The sequence below is a fragment of the Diorhabda sublineata genome, chromosome 1, assembly GCF_026230105.1.
Source record: "Diorhabda sublineata isolate icDioSubl1.1 chromosome 1, icDioSubl1.1, whole genome shotgun sequence".
Taxonomy (NCBI): Eukaryota; Metazoa; Arthropoda; class Insecta; order Coleoptera; family Chrysomelidae; genus Diorhabda; species Diorhabda sublineata.
In genome coordinates, this window is record NC_079474.1 from 37,997,067 (window position 1) to 38,018,091 (window position 21,025).

The 21,025-nt window shown below is 31.5% G+C and overlaps 1 protein-coding gene across 6 annotated transcripts in view; it reads right to left on the reverse strand.

The window, feature by feature from the left end:
- Positions 1-1,715: 1,715 nt before the first annotated feature.
- Positions 1,716-21,025, reverse strand: part of LOC130452959 (proton-coupled amino acid transporter-like protein pathetic) — a 58,605-nt gene continuing 39,295 nt past the window's right edge. For 3 of the 6 annotated variants that reach the window (XM_056792553.1, XM_056792512.1, XM_056792545.1), the window contains exons 2-9: positions 16,637-16,692; positions 15,989-16,093; positions 13,167-13,317; positions 10,904-11,025; positions 9,312-9,396; positions 4,250-4,481; positions 2,913-3,141; positions 1,716-2,857 (exon numbers count right to left, since the gene is read on the reverse strand). In XM_056792553.1, coding sequence (XP_056648531.1) covers positions 2,455-2,857; positions 2,913-3,141; positions 4,250-4,481; positions 9,312-9,396; positions 10,904-11,025; positions 13,167-13,317; positions 15,989-16,093; positions 16,637-16,686 — 1,377 coding nt within the window. In that variant the 5' untranslated portion in view covers positions 16,687-16,692 and the 3' untranslated portion in view covers positions 1,716-2,454. The remainder of the gene's footprint in view (positions 2,858-2,912; positions 3,142-4,249; positions 4,482-9,311; positions 9,397-10,903; positions 11,026-13,166; positions 13,318-15,988; positions 16,094-16,636; positions 16,693-21,025) is intronic. The other 3 variants (XM_056792520.1, XM_056792528.1, XM_056792536.1) reach the window with 1 other exon arrangement.

Genomic DNA, 21,025 nt, shown 5'->3' on the forward strand with positions numbered 1-21,025 from the left:
AAAATGCGAATTAGAATATTCTGTTTAAATTAATTAATTCACGAAAAATGGTTTTTATTGAATCATGTATTGTGATCCAAAGTGACAAAGTTTGCGAAGTTTAAAGTAAATAGGTTTAAAAATAGTGACAATTTGATAATAAATTTCTATTTGTCCAGAAAGAAGCAAAGCAAATAGACAGTTGGATAAAATCGATAAAATAGATTTTTTTTAAGTTATGAACGATATTAACTGAGAATTTATGATTAGTTCGGTAATGCCCGATGATGACACCTAAATATTTTGTATTTTGTATGCCAACAAAAGTAGAACTTGACGCGACGTCTATAAAGTCATCGATCAGGTGATTCCTTTCTTGGTTCTTATCGTAAAAGCAAATTCATAGGCCTACTGATAGATATTTTTTAAAACCGAGACAAGAATGTCAAGTACATTTACATTACATTTATTTTTCTGTGAAGTTTGAGTAGTTTACTTTCAATTAATTCAGTTAAGAATTATAAATATACGAGGATGGTCCTAGAAGTACCTGGTCTGACCTAAAAAAAGACGGTAGTTACTTGAAACATACCACTGTATTAGAAAGTACACGATCTATACAGCATATGTTCAGTTTGAAGACGCCACGTTGTTTAGTATTTGCTTGGCAACCATTAATAGTGAATTATTTCAGTGAATTTGTAAACATGGAAAAAATGGTCATCGTTATGTGATACAATACTTTTATTTGAGAGGCCGTAACCCAACCAATATAAACGCTGAACCAGACTCTACTCTGGGTGAGACGGCTCCTTCGTTATCAACATTAAAATATTGGGTAGCAGAGTTTAAACGAGGCCGTATTACATGCGGAGACAAGCATCGCAGCGGTCGACCAAATGAGGTAACAACTCCAGAAATGCTGAAGAAAATCTACAAAGTGGTACTGCATGATCGTCGACTGAAATTGCGCGAGCTAGCAGACATAGTAGGCATTGCAAATAATGCAGTACATCGCATATTAACTTAAAATATGTACATGAGAAAGCTGTGCGCATGATGGGTTCCGCGTTTGCTCACATTGGAATAAAAACAGCGTCGTGAAGATGTTTCAATCGAGTGTTAGGCAATATTTAACAAAAATAAAGCCAAATTATTGCGCCGTTTCATAACCATGGATGAAACGTCAACAATCAAAACAATGGCCTGAAAAGAGAGAATCGGCTCCAAAGAAGACAAAGACCGTTTCATCTACAGGCAAGGTCATGGCGCCGGTTATTTGGGATGAGTGTGGGATAATTTTTATTGACTATCTTGAAAAAAGAAAAACTATCAATGGCGAGTATTATGCGAACTTATTGTAGCATTTCTGCGAAGGCATCAAGCAAAAACGGCCGCATTAGGCTAAGAAGAAAGTGTTGTTTCTTTCACCAGGCAATCCACCAGCTCACACATCCGTTATTGCAATAGCAATCCCAGACTTAAAAAAATGTTAGGTGGTCAAATATTTTGAGGAACTTGACGATTCTTATTATAAAAAGAGTATCGAACTTATTGAAAATTGCTGGGAAAAGTGTATAAAGCTAAAAGCTAAAAAAGTAAAAAACATCCAAAGAATCTGAAGTATGTTTGAAGGACTTTGAGCTAGGAAATGAAATATGTATGTCTCTTATGTGGATATTACTATTTCGTATTCTGAATTGAAGATAGTAGGGCAATTTAAATGAAACAAGATATCAAAATAAAATTTATTATATTCATCTGACAAATATATAAATATATATGTCAATATCACACAGGTTTTCTTATTATCTACTAGAATAGTCATGAATCAAAACATTATAAAATTGTCAGAAAATACATACTGTGACTAATATTAGTTTTTTCGATTATAGAAAAAACAGGATAACTTTGAACCGCGTGATGAATGTTTTCTGTTGCCTTTTTAATAACAAAAATCTATGATATGCTTACAAGTAATAATTATGAAGAGACAGTTATAGCGTTACCATTAAAAAACTAATTTTGTGCATGCATATATTTCCAAATACGTGGTAGTTAAAATATTTTCAGTACCATCAAAGCAATTGACAATGGAGTAAAATTAAAATTTAATCAAAATAAGTACTAGGTATGATGTTGATGCATTCTAGATTGTGTTAAAGATAACTTTCAATCGAATCCCAATATATAGAATAAAGTACAAAATATCACATATTTGAATAACGTTTTACTTCAACGTTTGGGATTTCTCTAAACTATATTATAGCACCTGTGATTCTAAACCTTATTGATTTTGTTAGAAAAATGGGTATTACGAAAGTGGTATGTTACCTATATAAATGGAATTACTTGATGTTATGTGTGTAATTCTGCGAAGCTTGACTATTATTTCAATTTTTTCTTTGATAACTGTTTTAATGCTACGTAAGTATTTAGAGCCAATTCGTTAATGATAATTTGATAAAACACTTTTCATTCAATGAAATTAAGAATGGCAAAATAAGTGCCGCTTATCAAACCAAATAAAAAAAAGATTATCAAAACTAAATCTTTCATCAAAATCCAATTGAATCTTCCCCATTCATTCCAATTAACCACAATATCCAGGAAAGATGGGATGAAAAGACCTAATGTGGAAAAGAAAATAGCTCCTAAAAGATCGATAAGTGGACCCAGGTGATTTCCTGCTGCTGCAGCTACTCCAACGATGAAAGAAACTGTTAGTATCCTCCAGATTATTTGTGCTATGTTATGTTTTTCTTGTGGTATGTGAGGTTTCATCCTTCTCCATGTTATATCAATAGGAACGTAATATTGAAGCATGAAAGTAAAAAATATTGCTATAGATATGGATGCTTGAACCACTTGAGCCAAACTAAAAAATATGAAATATAAAAACATATTATTTTTTCATTTCCTCAATAATTTACACTTCATCATCGGGTAGATTTTGAGTAATAGTAGCTTCAGTTTTATCTCCAAAGGCATAATATCCGCAGAATCCAATAACAGTGTAAAACGTTACAACAAAAGTCATAGCAACATTTAGAACTCCTGGACATCCTATGAATGAATCTGTTACCATTGAATTCTCCACTGGCATTATTGTTCCAATTCCTTCCATAGCAAATATTATTGTCGTGAAGAAAGTTGGTATACCTGAAAGATACGTATGGTTGATGGAGTCTTTTAACATAGCACAGGAAATATTATCAGAAAAAAAGAAAGATTAGATATATGCCAAGACAAACAAAATACGAGAATGTCAGTATGAAGAGTAGTAATGAATATTAAATACAAACTGGAGTAAGACCCCAGTTTTCAATGATCTTGGATCAATCAGGTAATAGAAAAGAAAGAACGTTTTGGATCTGACAAGGGTTCACTCTTGTTCGGGACAGCAGGCGAGCAGATTTTGAACGCCTAGAACTCAGCAGAGCTACGCTGTTCCTAGAAATTCGGCTTAAGTGTTAATTTCGTGTTTTGTAATTATTTTTGGGTATGTTGTTTTGATGATACAAATGTATATATAGTAAGTTTAAGTAGTTATCCAGCTTTGTTTATTGTGTTACCTCTTCACCATTCTCGATCACTAGACTAGTTTAGTGAAGTCCCAGTGAAGTAATGGCTATATACATTTAGGTGATGGTATATTTATTGAGATAAATGTGTTTGTCTTAATCATCTATTTCAACCTCTGTCGTCAAACATGGAAATGTCTTTTTTTCAGTAAAAAAATAATCTTAAATTTGTGATTAATTCAGATGGATGGGGTGGATGTTCTAAGAGTATTCAATTATTTCATGCAAAAGTTCAAGTGGCTGTTGTGGAGTTTGTGACTGTGAACTATTGTGATACAACATTAACCAGCGAGTATTGACTGACTTAAGAATTGCAGGTAAATATTTTGTGACATATCAAGGAAATCAAAGAGTAAACTAAAAAGGAGGATCATTTTACAAATGGAGGAATTATCTAACATTTCGCTGTGAGCCATTATCAAAGAAGGATCATGGAAATGGGTATAAGATGTGAGCCAAAAAAATAAAATTTCGGAATTAAGTTTGAAGAGAAGAAATATGAAATACAAAGTGGAATAATAACCAACTGTCAAATATTTCGAATATTCAATATAAATTATTTATGCGAGTTATTCCAGCAAGAACTTAGCTACACGTAGCTAGAAATAACTTATTGAACCTTTACATTTACCACATATTAATTTTATTTCATTAAAAAAATGGTAATAAATTGTATTAGATTTTACCTGATATACTTGTCGCTAATTTTCTCTCACTCGGATCAACTAAGGTCATATCTTTTACCATATAATATCCAGTAATAGCTAACGCTAAAACCATTGTCGCATTAGCTAAAAATGAAAACGGTACTAAATGTTTTAATTCTCTGATTTGACAGAATATTATGAGGAGAATTAGAATTATTATTTTGAAATATTGACTCCAATATTTCGCAGGTTCATAATGGCTTCCAATTAACTAAAAATACAAAAAAAAACGGATGTAGAAATTAAAGCGAAAATATATCAAAGTACTTTGTAGCTCATTTGAAATACAATCTGAGTCTTAAATATTGAAACAGATTGAGATGAATAATTGTCTGGTTTGATACAATTAGAGAGCTATGAATACAGAATCAATTTCTATTTTAGTATCATTAGATATTTTATTTTATCCAAGTTTCATTCAAAAGTTATGGTGGCTTTAGTTGAAAATTTATCTTTGTCTGGATTGACTTGATGGCTAGAAAATTCATAGACGGACACATAGATGTTGCTATCAGTATTAAATCCAAATGATTTTCATATAACCTTAGCTTTCAAAAGACACTAGTATAAGTTTTGAATGAAGCAACTTTGTTAGTTTGAAAAAATGAGCAGAATGTTAATAAACCAAGGAACGTGTTGGGCGCAAATGAAGATTTGATGCGGAAGCTCTGTTAAAAATGGGTACACGCGAGCTTATGGTCAACCAAAAAAAAAACAGTCGATAGTCAGCCGAGTGGACTGCACACGGGATGAACCTACTTCAAAGTTTGGACAGATGCTAAAGGTTATGACATTAATTTTAACTGACTTAAAAAGAGAAAAACCATAAAAACGACTATTACAGAAAATTATTGGAGCATTTAAAGGACGAAATCGTGGAGAACGGCTCCATTTAAAGAAAAAGAAAGTGCTGTCTGATCAAGACATTTATATTGTAACGAATCAATGAAAACGATGGCAAAATTGCATGAATTGGGCTTCAAATTGCTTCCTTATCCACCGTATTCTCCAGTTATGTCCTCAGCGACTTTTTCTGGTATGGTCGCGGATTTTAAGAAGATGGTCACTGAACGGAATTTTTGCGCCCATAAGGAGATAATCGTAGAAGCTGAAGTCTATTTCCAGAAAGACAAATTGTATTAAAAAAATGGTATCGAAAACCAGGATGAACACTATAATTGTTATATCGCACTTGAAGGCGAAGATTTTCTCTATGCTAGTCTATGAACTTTTTGGCTAGTCTGTTTAACATAATCGTTTTGGTAGACCACGTTCTAATATTCCAAAAAGGTGACGATAGATTACAACAAGCAGATTCCTCAGAAATGTTTTATGAAAATGTAAATTTTTTTCTACGAAAAATTTGACTCTAAATAGATCCCACGTTTGTAGTTACAAAACTATACGAGAACAATAATTATGACAGTTTATTGGATCTATTTTGGTGTGATCAGATCATCTCGGATCCACCATTAATCGTCAGAGTCGAGCGTTTACTTGGAAATGTTATTGAGTTGGTATTTGGTATTTGGGAATGTGGATGTTATATCCTTTGTCGACTATCTGCGGAAAGACAATTTCATCTTTGGCAATGTGAAATTATAATTATTTGCTCTCGACAGTTATTATTGTGATATGTTCAATGTTACCGATTGATCTTTTTTAAATCCTCGTTTCAATCATGATGATGACTTAGCGTTTGACGAATGTTTAATATCGAGAATTTTTTGCTTTGATTAATCGTTGACATAAGAATATCAACGACTACGAAATTTTTTGTTCGTACTATATGACTGAAGATTGGTATTTGTTTCCTTTACTATATAAAATTGACAATGGAACCATAGCAAAAAACATAGTTTCCTTTATAGGTTTTGAGTGACGCTTTGAAAATCGTATAAAAATATATTAATTTGCATCATAGTGCTCATCATAGCTTTAAGAATTACTTCCAGATACAAGTTACGCAATTTAATTTTATATTAAATATAGCATACAAAGTACTACTTAAGAAAAGTACGGAGAAGTTCGTCAAACCATTGGAATCGGGAAAATTAGAGATAATTCAGCTACCTACCTTTTTTAAACGAATACTATTTTGGTTGTTTTTTTGCTTAGTTTATTGAAACGAAATTATTTTTATTGAATTTTAAAAATAGTAAATCTGGCCGTACTTTGTCTAGTTTTTTTTTAAAGAAAGGGGTATCTATCACTCACCCACTTTTATATGGATATGAAAATGGATATTATAATTCATAAAGAAATTATGGAGAATAATTCATGGAGCCCCAATTCCGTTCCTCATTATAAACGAATTCAATAATTTTTCTTCTAAGTAAGACTACAACTTAATGTTTGATCACAGAACACAGTTGATTTAGTAAATTTGTGGACTACCACTGTTTCAGTTTTTATTCACTTTTCACTTCCGGTATCGCTACCTATCATAAATTAAAAGCACTCCGAAACATGTCGTCCAATTCGGAACTTTCTATACCGCATTGCCACCAAACGATTCCGCTAGGGTTTTACAACAGTTGCTCAAGTTTTGTCCGATTATTGCTACCAATGTTTCTGATAAAAAAAAATTAGGAAATCAAATTCCTGCAATATGGTAAGCTGTATTATTTTTTTAGTTGATAAGGTTATTATGCCAACAATAAAAGTCTTTTTTGAAAAGTCTCCCTCTAAATTTTAGTCGAAAACATACAGCGGTTAGTTGCTTATAAACTACCTTCACGAGTAACCAAAATAATAACTGATTAACTTCATGTACCTGTATTTTATTCAAATTCTGCTGTTCTATTTAATTCGATTTCTATTGTTCTTAAAACTCTGTTCATCGGGGATTTTATAGCGCAATAATGTGGAGTTATATAAATTATATCAGGTTTGGTAATGCGCGAAATATAGGGAGATTATTTAGATATTGATTAATGGGTGATTGAACGTCGAGAATATCAAGAACCCTCAAGGCAACCAGCTCACCAGTGGCTGTCTACCAGCTAATTATCAAAAATCTTATCTAGTACTTCCATTAATAAGCATCGCATTTATAACTATGCGTCCCTAAATATGTGCCTTAGCTATGACAATAATAATAATAATTGTTTACAGAAAATGGAGAACTGTTAAATTCGGAATAGAACATTTGTGGACTTTATCCATGTCGTTAGTCATTTTATTGTTCAATGGTTGGTGTACACCTTTTTAATTAGAGTTTTGCAGTTAATCAATCTATGAGCCAATTAATATATATATATATATATATATATATATATATATATATATATATATATATATATATATATATATATATATATAATTTAATGGTCAACTTGATTTATCCCTTAGTCCCAATCAAAAATTAACATTTCTTTGTCTCGAATAATTTCCGGACACTGTTCAGCATTTCACTAACCACAACATTTCAAAGAACAAAACCTGTCTTCGTCATTTCGTTTCCACGAGCAAATAAGTAACTAATTAGTGGAAACATCAATAAAAAAGAAATTTAAGGTTAGATTATCTGAATGAAAAGCAATGGCAACCACACCCTGGTATTAATGTTATCTTGATTGATTACTTAAATCATTATTGTACTATTTTGACCAGCTATCCTATGTAAAAATTCCCCGAAGCCTGGCTCAATGATCAGTGATATGAATGCTACATAAACTGATGAAAAAACTGGTTCTGCGTTTTCACAAATGTCTAAGTAGTGATTATGTCGAAAAGTGATAGGCATGTAGACATCTAAACTATTACTGAGTAACGTAGTAACTCTGCTGTAAAAGCAAATCGAAATCTGTTTATTTTTGATAGTCCATAGAAGTTCGTCAGCCTGGATGACCGTGAATCAATTATTCTATTGAGAAATACGTAGTGTGGTGCATGAGTTCTTGGCTTGATGTAACAAAAACTTTTATACAAAGTTTCGACTTGCTGTTTCCATCTATTTTATTATAGTAGAGGTCGAACATCCAATCAGTCAAGTTGTTTTGAAAAATATCTCAAATTGAGTTTGTTGCTGTTATAAAATTTTTTGCTAAAGAAGCATTATCTCCAACACAAATCAAAAACAGAATGAAGACTGTTTACAGTGATTGGTTTCCATAATTTTCAACAACTGGTCTTGGTTCTTCCGCTGGAGACGAGAATCATTAGAACATGACCCTCACAAAAGCATTTAAATATGAAAAAAAAATAGTGCAAAGTAGTGCAAAGAGGGTGCTTCAAATTCTCAGCGCAGTTCTAAAGCAGTGTCGAGTTAAATGTTGTGAATGATTTTTAGAGCTTTGCCACGAGGAACAAAAAGATTAATTCCATCAATTGTAACGGGTGATGAAGCTATGGTCTTTTACTGTAATTCGAATAATAGATTTTGATTAGATTTGGAAATGGACTGACGTATCCGAGTGAAAAATGTACGAGTTTCATAAATTATGGTATTTTGAAGGTATTATATAGTTGATATAGGTTAGTGAATGTCCAGTATTACTAACCCTTTCCTAACGAATTCTTTAAAGTTTCCGATCTCATAGGATATACGTTTGTAGGAATTTAATTAGCCGGATCAGAAACTACATCTTATCGTTACTTATTTTTTCCTTTTTTTATCCTCCATTTCATATTTTAGTGGTTTGTTCAAAATCTACTATGAACAAATTCTTGAAAGCTAGCTCTTATTTGCCCCAGGCTCAGTAATGTGTTCAATTCTAAGAAAATTCTTAGGATCTAATATCACTTCCAATATATTGTGCAAATGACCACACTTTTTCTAAAATAATGAATGTGAACTGATTTTCTGCAGAAGGAAGGTGTCTCTCCAATTCTTAGTTAGTTTGGATGTATCAAATTTATTTCAAACTTCACTTTAATAACAGCATAGATACATGAGAAGAAACAAATTTAATGAATAAATTCTGCATCTCAATTAACTCAATTAACAATTTTTTATCGTAACAAATGATAACCGATTCAATAGATGATTGATTCTGTTTGCTGCATTTAGAGATTCCGGAAAAAATATTCTACATACCTTCGCCATTGATTCTGATATAAATACAATATACACCGCATTCCCAACAAAATGTGTCATCGTTAAAGCTATTTCAACAAACAATCTAAAAAGAAAAAAATATTTTTATATTTATCAAATTCACACCAGTCAATAAACTTGTCTAGTTCTTCTAATATCAATTGCAGAAGACGTTATACGAGAATCAATCAATATTTCATAAATACGCACGGCATTCATACCAAATTAAGAAATGAAAAATAATGTTTACTCTCCGTATAAAATCCATCTCCACTTTTACCAATGAAAACATCGAATCGTGAACATAAATGCATTTCTATTGAATGAAGCTGTCGGAAGGCGTGTGTACGCAATTTCTTTGAAAAATTCCTGCGATAAGCAGTGGCGTGGCTTGGTTAGATTTATTTGATTCATAAATTTCTTTAAATAAATAAAAATATGGCGTTCTTTAGACCATGGACGAATGCACAGTTTGGTAAGAATAAAGACAGGTATAAATTTAATAATAAAGATTTAGATATGCAAACACACCAAGCTATTTTAAATATATTCAAATGTTGAAAAAAGGAAAATATTCCGCAATCTGATAAGATAATAAGAATTGTTGAATTGAGAAGAGTAAATAAATTTTGTTGTAGTTGAGCGTCGCGTCGGTCCGTGTAAAATGTATTTTAAAAAGATTTGATTAATGTGTAGATAAAAATAAACAAGTGAAAGATCGATTAAAAATTTGTTTAAAGCTTGTCTAGACATACATGCTCTGACCATGACATGTATATACAAAGAGCTCGACGGTTTTCCAGAAGACTGTGAAAGCAACGTTGTGAATGTACAGCAACCTCCGTCAGTAACAAGAAATGGGAAGTTACTCACTATTTTTCCTTAACTGTATGTCACTGAGGATGAGTTCAGATTTCTAATATATAGCCTTAAAAACGATACAGCACGAAATTACGTCCTTTGCATCACCTCGTTGGAAAAAGTAGGAGCATCACCTGTTTTTGATAGTCAAGGTATTAACCATAAGAAACATTTACTTGTGGAAACGGCGATTAATGCTGCAATGTACTGGCAATTTTTGTAGAACATTTAGTGAAGTTCATAGTTATAGAAAGCACATATATTGTAGTGTGATTTTATTGATATCGATCATATCTTTAAATAAATCTGAGACCAATAGCAAATTAACGGAGGCAATGGCAAGTAAATTCGTTTAGTTGCCAGTATTTAGTTTTTTCAACTCAAATGACGCGACACAATTCTAGTGACCGATATTAGGACGTGATTTAAAAAATGTATTATTGATTGATGAGTTTTTAATAAAAGTTTCATTTTTATTTTGGTATTTTCACTGAAGAAACCTTCTGGAGTTTGGCAAGTAATTGATCAATTATATTTTTATAGGATAGATAGGGAATCGTAAAATTGATACAATTAGATGTACAAATAGATTCTCTCGTGTTAGCGCCATTATTCATTAATTTGATGCAGACTACTCATGTTACTCATTCTAATTCTTTTATAAAATTATTAAAATTCATCAATTTGTATTAATCAAATTATATTAATTCTAGAGTAAAATTAGATCTTACTTTGCAACTTTGGAAAATTTCTTAATGTTGGGTGGACCATTGTCGAAAACTGCTTCTGCTGTTTCTGCAAATCCTAAACTGGGTATTTTCTTCTTAATGCATATTTTTTGGGAAGCTGAAACCTTTAATATCGTTTGAATATTGTATATAATTGATTTGAATACTTCTTGTTGTGAACGTACGAGTAATGATTGAAGATTGAATTATTCTCGTTGAGCTTAAGTCTAAATTACTATAGAAGTATATGAAATAATAATAACATATTTTTTTAATGATGCACCTGCCATTGGCATTGCTATAATCTTGTCGTAATTCAATTGATATAGAAAACAAAAGCTCGTTCTAAGGTATACTACTAATTTTGAGTGGTAAAAAATTTGAATCCAAAATCTAATATTACGGTTTTCTTTTTGTATGATTATTTAATAAACAAAGTGAATAATGGCATTATTCATATGAAACCCTCTATGATATATGTTTCTTTCTGGCCTATGCACTTTTGGAGAAATGTGTTTCAATTTAGAGATTTTCTAGCACTAACTGAACCGTAAATAGATGCACTTTCAAGTCTATCTTCAATATATGACACAAAGTTGTTCGGAATATAACGCCTGCCTATATAGTACAGGGAAATTAGGCGATTTTCAGCTAAAGCCCTAAATTAAATTGAGGGTTTTGATTTTCTAGATTCTGGGAAGTTTGGAATACTGAATAAGTCTAGCAGCTCTTAACAAAATTACGAGAACACGTATCCGAGTATCCGAGGTATTTGTTCCTAGTCTCAAAAGTGCTGGAGCAAAGAATGTACAGCAAAAAATTTTCTACATATTGTCTTGAACTTTTTTTCCTAACGTAAAATCGGTTCGTGTGCTAAAAAACATTTTGAATTGCGGATAATTCGAAAACTATAAGGTTCTCGACACAAACTGCTGGAACAAGAGATGTGGAGAACAACGTCCTATACAAAAAAGGTTTCAATTTTTCCCTAGCCTCAAAATTTCCATTTTAAAACGGGTTTCAATGGTCAAAAATATTTTTAATCGCAAATAACTCGAAAACTACGTAGGATTCAAAAAAGTTCCGGAGCTAAAACTATAGAGTACAAAATGGTTACCCATATTTTTGTGGAAGAGAAACTATTAAGAAGTCTGTGAATATTGACATAATAATCTACCGAGAATGAAAATCGCGTTTTTTAAAAGTTAGTTCATTTGAAAATAGTTTATGTGTGTTAGATACATGAAAATATTGAAAATGACTCCAACGACAAATCTTTCGTTGGATTATCTTATTTATTTGGCGAGTGATGAAATATATCCATTGAAACTTCTAGTGCTTATGTGGCCAATATACCTCTCCATCTGGCAAGATGAAATTGAAAAGTATGCTAGCCTACCCGAGTAAAAAATAGAGATCTTTATCATCATGACGTATTTTGATTTTTTGAAAACTAAGTAGTTTCCAATAGAGCAGTTTCCATGTGCGCCTGGAACGTAAATTGGCTTTCGGCATTGAGGGAGATTTACAAAGAAATAGTGGCTGCAACGAAAAAATTACCACAGACCTTTTTTGTAGAAAATATTGTGCTCTATATTTTTTGTAAAAAAAGTTTCTGTCGAATTTCTTTTAGTTTTCGAGTTATTGGCGTTCTAAAATTTTTTTGAGTTTCAAGGTCTAAAATTTCCCGTGCCCGTAATTTTGTTAAGAGTTGCTAGGCTTATTCAGTAACCCTAAACCTCTGAGAATTCAGTAAATCAGAAGCGTCCAATCTAATTTCGGGTTTAATCCTATTTTACCTGTACTAATACTTATCCTGTTCCGTGGGCGCTGTGTTTGGTTAGGTTAATAGTAGTGCCAGTTGTTATCAAGTCTTGCTTTAATCAAATTTACACTCATTACACTAATTAATGTAGTGTAATTGGCAATAGAGGGCGAGTAATACCGTATGTCATTGTAACTGAAATTGCAAGAAGTGAAGAACCCCGAGGGAATAACCCCAACACTAACGCTACATGGTTCCAACCCTAGAAGGGTTATAAAGTGTTGAAATTTATGTCATACCCCATACAAGATTCCAAAGATAGATTTCATATATTGCTTGTTTTCACGATAGAATTAATGATCCTTATAAAAATACACAAAAAAGCAAAGATATATAAAGATTTTGGTTTTGTAGGTAATCTGATATTTAAACAATTCTTATTAAAGGATTCAAGTAAATAAAATGGACGCGAAGATTGATTTATTTTATTTAAGTACGTACCAAAAGATGAACTGTATATGTACATATGAAACCAATTAACATCGTTCCAATAACACCAACTAGAAGACCTGAATTTAGAAAGGCCCTAGGAACTGCAAGTAGACCACTTCCTAAAGAGCCTTTTAATATATGAATTAATGCGCCTAAAAAACTGAATAAAAGGTTGATTTTTAACAATAATTGTCGGTAATTTTCAAATATTCAATTGTAGAATGCAATTATTATCAAAAGAACAAAGAAATTCCTAGTTGTAAAAATTACCTCCCGTTTCCGTATGAAAAATAAGGTCTAAGTGAATGAAAATTGTATTCATATATCACTAACAATTTAGTCTTATTTGAAATATCATCAAAACTCGATTATTACTGAAATTTTAAAACAATATACAACGATTCAATAATCTGATTAAATTGACATTGTCTAATTTAAATCTTTATTAACATTTACAATTTGAGTACCAAAAATATCACTTTCAATCGTCCACCTACGCATTCAGTTTGTTCCTAGTATTTGATTACATCATTTTAGTTAATATCATGTTGAATCTTACGAATATTTTTCATTAGATTTCATGATATAAATTTTATATTAACACATTGGTTGTTCCTTGTTCAGATTACAATCCTCCTTGAGAGCCTAACCTATTGGATATGCAACCATATGTTATCGTTAAAGTATATAATGCAGTTATTTCATAGAATACCTAGTTATTCCATGAAATAACTAGGTATTCTATAAATTAACTAATGAGAGACAGTTAAAGTGTAAAATAAACAATTTATCTAAAATGAAACAACTAGGTATTCTATAAATAAACTAATAGACAATTAAAATGAAAAAGAAGCAATTTATCCAATTTATGCAGCGTATAAATGGTATTTATGGAAACGTATCATAAAATCATTTGTTACAACCAGGATCACTAAAATAATACTTGAAATTACAAAGAACATTATTTCTAAAACAAAAACATTTTTTGTTGATACACTGGGTTTGATACTAACATTTTTTAAACCAGGGATCCTTCTTCGGCTATTTTTATGAATAGATATAGCATCACCTTTTTCTCTGTCAACTTCAGGCACTGGAATTCGGACGGTAAATCTCAAAGAGGATTCAGAATGAGATTTGTCCGACATTAATTTCATATTTGTCGTTTGAATTTCTAATCATTCCTTAGACTCTTTCTCTTTGAACATAAAGTTTATTAAAATACAATTTGCAGATTTTCTGCTCAACTTCATCTTCTGAAACATAATCTTCCGAACATGATTATGGACAGGCACCATACATCTGAAGCAAACTATATCTTAACTGCATTCTTTTAAACAGACAACACGTACTTTCGTAATGGGATTATTGAATACTGTTTGTTAAACTATTTTTTCATTATCAGGTTGAGAATAAAAATTCAATGCAGTCAAATTTCCAATTGATCTTCGTCGACTAACGAATTAAGTGCTTTCTTTGGAATGGTAGTTGTTGACAGTCCAACCATGTGTGCAACCAAAGATAGCCTCTTAGGGGGACCTTTTAATACCAGAATGGAGCTCTCTTTTCTTTATAAACTAGATAAATTTTAACCCGTTACTCTACGAGTTGTCTTGCATCCAAGTTTTCAACATATTTTTTATATCCCGATTCGCTCTCTCAACACTTCCTTGGCTTTGGCTATGTCTTGGTTTGCCAAGTTCTGGCCAAGGTACTTTCAAATTATCAATAAGTTTTTTACAAAAGTCTCTTCCATTTGCCGACTGCAATATACATGGCGCTCCAAACAACAGGAATATATTAATCAACTGTCCTGCAACTTCTTCCGCTCTTTTTGTTTGAAGAGGTCTCAAAACCACAAATTTTATAAGGTGAATAAATTTATCGTTTCCAGGTTGTGATTGAAAATCTATGAGGTCAACCTGACATATGTGAAACAATTATGGGTTTAATAACAACAACTTTTCTGACCGCTTTCCGTTTTTGTTGACAAAATTTACATTGACGCTCATTATTGTTACTTCTCAGGTACCTAATATTACCTCAAAACTCAAAGAGAACTACATTAAATCTTTGGAAAAAGTACTTAAGTCTTTCCCTCTTCACTCCAAAATAGTCAAAGATTGGCTAGCCTCGCAATATGAATAGCAATAGAATAAGGCTTGAAGGAATAGTGGTTACTCGACAGGTACAGTTTATGTCCAAAAAATGTACCGTAAAAAAATATAGCAATGTTATGCACCATATTTGCCCTGGGACTAAATGATTTTTTCAAGTATCATTTAAAAAACACTTCATCCGGTAACTCGATAGGCCAGGTTTTTTGCAGAAGGCTCTTGGACTAACAGTCTAAATAATATGAAAAATATCTGGCAATAATAAATTCAAGCTGCAAAAGGTTCAATACAAATAATAACAAAAAAAAGAAACTTCTTGAAATGATTTGAAAAACTGATATTTTATCTGTAGAGGTAGGATGATGAATCAGGCGCGGGAGAGTGAGGAAGATAGCATATCACAAAACTGGCCTACCTGAAGTTCTCTCTCAAATACGTAATAGACTAGTAATCTTCATAAAACCTTCATACGTAAGTCAAATGAACAGTGTTGGAAAATAGACACAATTTAAAAATAAAGCAGGCAGCCTAACAAAAATTAGACTTACAAGCTAAATACACGATATAATTTCAAAATCAAAACAACTCTCAAATAATGGCAGCTTCATATTCCCTGTGTAAACCAATTTTTATAGTGAGAAATCACTATAACTAACGAAATGACAATAATGACAAAACAATGAATTAGCTAATAGTGTAAAATTAAATACTTACGAATTTGGATGAGCGAGTATTCTATGTTCATAAGGGCTGTAAATTTTATCTATACTTTCAATACTAATCTGTGTGGATATTTGTTCATTATTCGCTAGTGTTGTTCTAAAAAATAAAAAAATAATATATATATATATATATATATATATATATATATATATATATATATATATATATATATAAATTTCTTCAATTTCTTATTTCTTAGACCTTTTGATATATTAATGCATCTAAATGTTCTTAATTTTAGGTTTCTTCCGTTTTAAAATTAGTTTTTTTTGATTGTTTTTAAAAGACTTTTCTTTAAGTCTTTATCAAAAATATTTTGATAAAGACTAAAGAAAATTCGAAACGTAAAAATTTATCTTTCTTTCAAAAACTATCTCAAAAAAACTAATTTTAAAACATATGTTGTGAGTTGTATCCATTTTTGACATAAATCAAGCCATCTAATGTTCCTCGGAGATCAATAGATTAAGAAAGATTCATAATGATTATGTATGATTTAAAAGTTTTTTGGAACACGAATTTAACTTTTTTGTCTCCAATTTTCCATACCAGAAGTATATTGATTCCAATAATTCATCCCGCCACCATCTTGAATACGCCCAATGCTAGTAATAAATGATGGCTTCAAAAACTACTTACGTGGAGTTGAAGTTATTAGGGGAGTCCAACTCGAATTTTTTTTTCGTCATCGTGATCTGTAACAAAGCATTTCTTCAATAACCATAAAATTGATATGTATATCGTAAGCTACGTGGGCTAGCAAATCATTGCACTTTTTTGTCGTTTAGTAACAAAAAATGTCTAACACACTATCGTGAAAAATAATATATCATTCAATAAGTGGGTAATGAAGGCTATTAGGATGATTTTTGTAATTCATCTAAACTATCTACCACTAACACGAGCAAAAAACAAATGTTTCACTAATTTTTATTAACTATATCAACAATAATCATTGGAAGTTATAGGTTGCACTCCTAATATTATTTATACTTTGCATATTCCTTGTACACCAGTATTTTCACATCTTTTTTTAGCTTGTTATTTGTGATTCATCGATGTAACTTTCGGCAAATGCCTCTGATTTCCACCCCTCTAGATTTTCCACAGCTGTGCTGTACAACCCCGGTTCGCACAAATTTGGTTAGAATACCCGGTGCTTTTTTGAGAGTATATATAAGACTGCCTGCGCCTTCGCCACTTCTATTTCAAATATTTCTTCATCTTCAGTGTACTATTTTCTCTAAGCAGAGGAGAGGAGATGTAAGCGAATCTGCCAGCTACGTTTTTCTTTAATAAATTATTGCAGCTCAATAGTCACTACAATTAAATAGCCATTTCCGTAATAGGCGGACACTATCCAGGAAATTATACAATGCGATCCATATATATGGAATAAATTTAAATTTAAAATGTTGATAAAGTTTCTATCACAAAACTTTACGTTTAAAATGTTCACCATTCATTTCTTGATAATAGCCGAGGCGATTTTGGAATTCTCGTACATTTTGTATGACCTCAGGGTAATTTTATTAATTTCTTCCTTTATCCTCGCTTTTAAATCAACAATATTATCTGATCTATTAAAATATACTTTAGAAATAATCAGGTATTTCAGTATCAGTTTTGCTAAACATCAGGAAAAAATCTTTGAAGATACTAAAGACCTCTTAACGTGATGCAATACAACGTGCAATGCAATGCAAGACGCAATATTTCTTGATCAAAAGCATGCAGAACAGCTGACTTTCGTAAAACTTAGCTTCGTTATTTTCATTGTTAAATTATGTACTAAATATTAGTAAAAATTTGAGGCTAGAAATTTGTTTACTTTTAATGTTTTCTTGTGCAATTTCTTGCACGTTATATTGCATTATGTCAAGCGGCCTTAAAATATTAGTCAAAAAGCCGAATAAACAATTGATATGAATCTATTAGGCTGCTGTCATTTAGGTATTTAAAGTTACTAAAAGAAGTCAGTATAATAATTATGAGCGTATTAAATTTAATAATGGCTTATTTGTCCGAGACTTAAAAAGTAGACATTTTAATTATGATTCGTTATGGTAATAAAAGAAGAATTCAGAAGGAGATTTGTGAAATTTTTAATAATGAATACCGTGGTCAACACGTTTTGCAGTCTACAGTTAGCAAAATTGAAAAAAAGTTTCCTGGAAATGTGAAAAATATTGAAAAACAAGATAGAAATGTTCAATTTACTGATAAAAAAATTTAGATGTACTTCTAGAGATTGAGGAAAATTCCCATAAGACAACTCGAGAACTTGCCGTCGTCAATTATATAAGTAAATCATAGAGTTTTGCAAAATGAAAAATACCATTCTTACAAAGTTCAGTTGGTTCAGGAGTTAAATGAAGATGATCTTGATAGAAGGTAAGACTTCTGTGAATTGATGATGGACAGAATGAACGCAGATTTGCAGTTCATCAACAAAATAGTTTTTTCATTTAAGCGGAACTGTTAACAAACAGAACTGTAGATATTGGAGCAGTGAAATTCTCACTAGATGGAGCACATTTAATGGTGAGGTTTATCTAGAAGTTCTCAATGCCCACATTACAAAGACATTTTTCTCAGGTTAATCATCCAAATGAGATAGATCGATCTATTCACTACCAACTACACGGAGTTCAACCTCATTTGGCACACCTAAACGAGGTTTCTTCAAATAGGTAATTGGAAGACGTGGAACGATCGAATGGCAGACTAAATTCTCCGATTTGACTCCTCTTTATTGCTTCTTATGGGGTTATTCAATATCTTAAGTATATTTCAATAGACCAGACAATATTGTTGATTTAAAAGCTAGGATAAAGGAAGAAATTAACAAAATAACCCCTAAAGTCATACAAAATATTGTACGAGAATTCCAAAATCGCCTCGGTTATTGTCAAGGAATGAATGGTGATCATTTTGAACATTAAATATTATGCGACATTATCTATTAGCTTCATTCTACGTAAAGTATTGTGATATACAATATCAAAATTTTACATCTAAAAAATTAATTTTCTCAGTTATAATTGTGCCAAATGTAACAAAACACTTTATATTGCAAAGGACTAAAATCCCTTTCCAACAAGGTGCAACACCATCCCCTTTCTTAATTTACATTTTCAACGGGTGCTTATAATTTAGAGGGGATGCTGGAGGAGGATAATATTCCCATAATTGTCAATTTAAGAATAAAAATCGACCTGTTTCAGTTTTTTTTCGCATAGTACATATTTACACTAAAATTGAATTTATTCCATACATTGTATATTGACGAATTAAGTTTTAATGTTAACTTAAAAGCAATGGAAATTTTTATCAAAGTTTCAAGGCTTGTGAATACCCTTCATAGCAATGAATGATAAAACTTATTCAAATTGTAATGTAATTATTAAAATTGAATTTACACAAAGCAATGGGCTGATAGTTGTTATCATAATGTTAAAGGTATACGTAGTAAGTATATTTACTGAGCCTTTGTTTAAATATTAATGTAGAGTGATACATTTCAAGTTTATCGTATAACTTTTTAAAATAGTATGTTTCCGAAAATACACATCAGTATTCGTCATGAATTCTGCTTTCAACCCATTAATACGGAAAAAAATCGTAATTTGACTATGAACAAGAAAGTCATCGAGAGTGGTATCAGAAATACTGTATTGTTTTTGTTACTGACACAAAAGTTTTCTGTCGATATTTTTTTAGCATTTGACTTCATAATTCGAAGAAAATCGTTTATCAGATGTTCTTTGATCTTTTGGAAAATGCGGGTACCTGTTGGTGGTTAATTTCTGTCTGTCTAAACTAATTTAATGGTGAAGCTTTTACTGGAGGCAATATCCTGATGCAAAATAACACCGTCGCACAGCTTCCACCAGCGTTTTTATTTGATCATCTCATTTATTTTGGAACTAAAGCTTGGTTTATGCAGCCAAAATCAAAAGTTACCATTAAACTAATAAAATAAATTACTTGTTGAAACACACTGAAATACTGATAGTAGTTCGTGCAGAAAATGAACAGTAAATTTAAATTAAAATTAAACAAGAGTTCGCCAACTTTTAACTTTTTGGTTCAATTCCTTAATTTTGTGATTACGGTTGGTCAGTCTGTATTTGTGGTATTGTTTTGTTTACAATATTCATGTTCTTTGGTTATGGAAATATTATTCGCGTCATTGCATCAATTTCCTCTGTGGTATGGGATTTTTAAAACTGATGTCAAAAAATAGGAAAAGCAATGTCTGAAGTCAGCAATGTCCTGTAGACGATAGATCACTGATAGCTAGAGGAGCTTTTCACATTTGTCTGATAAAAAGGATCCATACAGGTAATTTCTAATTAATTTATAATCATCTTGAGTTTACTGGATAAATAAAAAAATTACCAACAAGAAAGTATGGTTTAATGTTAATTTTAATTTAGTTTTTTCTTGAACCACTACCACTACACTCACAACTACACTGCTTGACGGTCTTCAAAGACTGAGAATGAATCTTTTCGCAGGTATTTTATGAGAATTATGCCTTCAGTAGGTATCCCAAAATATGTAAGCATGATCTTTCCTGCTGGAAGCTGCCTCCTTAATATGATTATTTACATTAAGGCCGCTTGACATGATGCAATCCAACGTGTAATGCAATGCAAGATGCAATATTTCTTCTTCAAAAGCATGCGCAGATAAAGTTCAGCTGATTGTTACATGGAAAATCTCGTACTTGCAACATTATCGGTTTTGTGCTATTTTTATTGCGAAAAAGCTGCAATTCTAGGAAGAAATCTAGTTACTTTTGGTTTAACAGCCACCTAATGTGAGACTTAGATCAGCTGACTTTCGTAAAGCTTTATTATCTTATTTCTTATAGAATTTTAGTAAGTGACAGTAATGATGCAATAGCAAGAGACTTGCATAATGTCAAGCGAGTGCAATATTAATCTATGCAATATTTCGATCTTGCAAGGAATTGCATGCAATTTCTTGCACATGGTACTGCATCATGTCAAGCGTTTG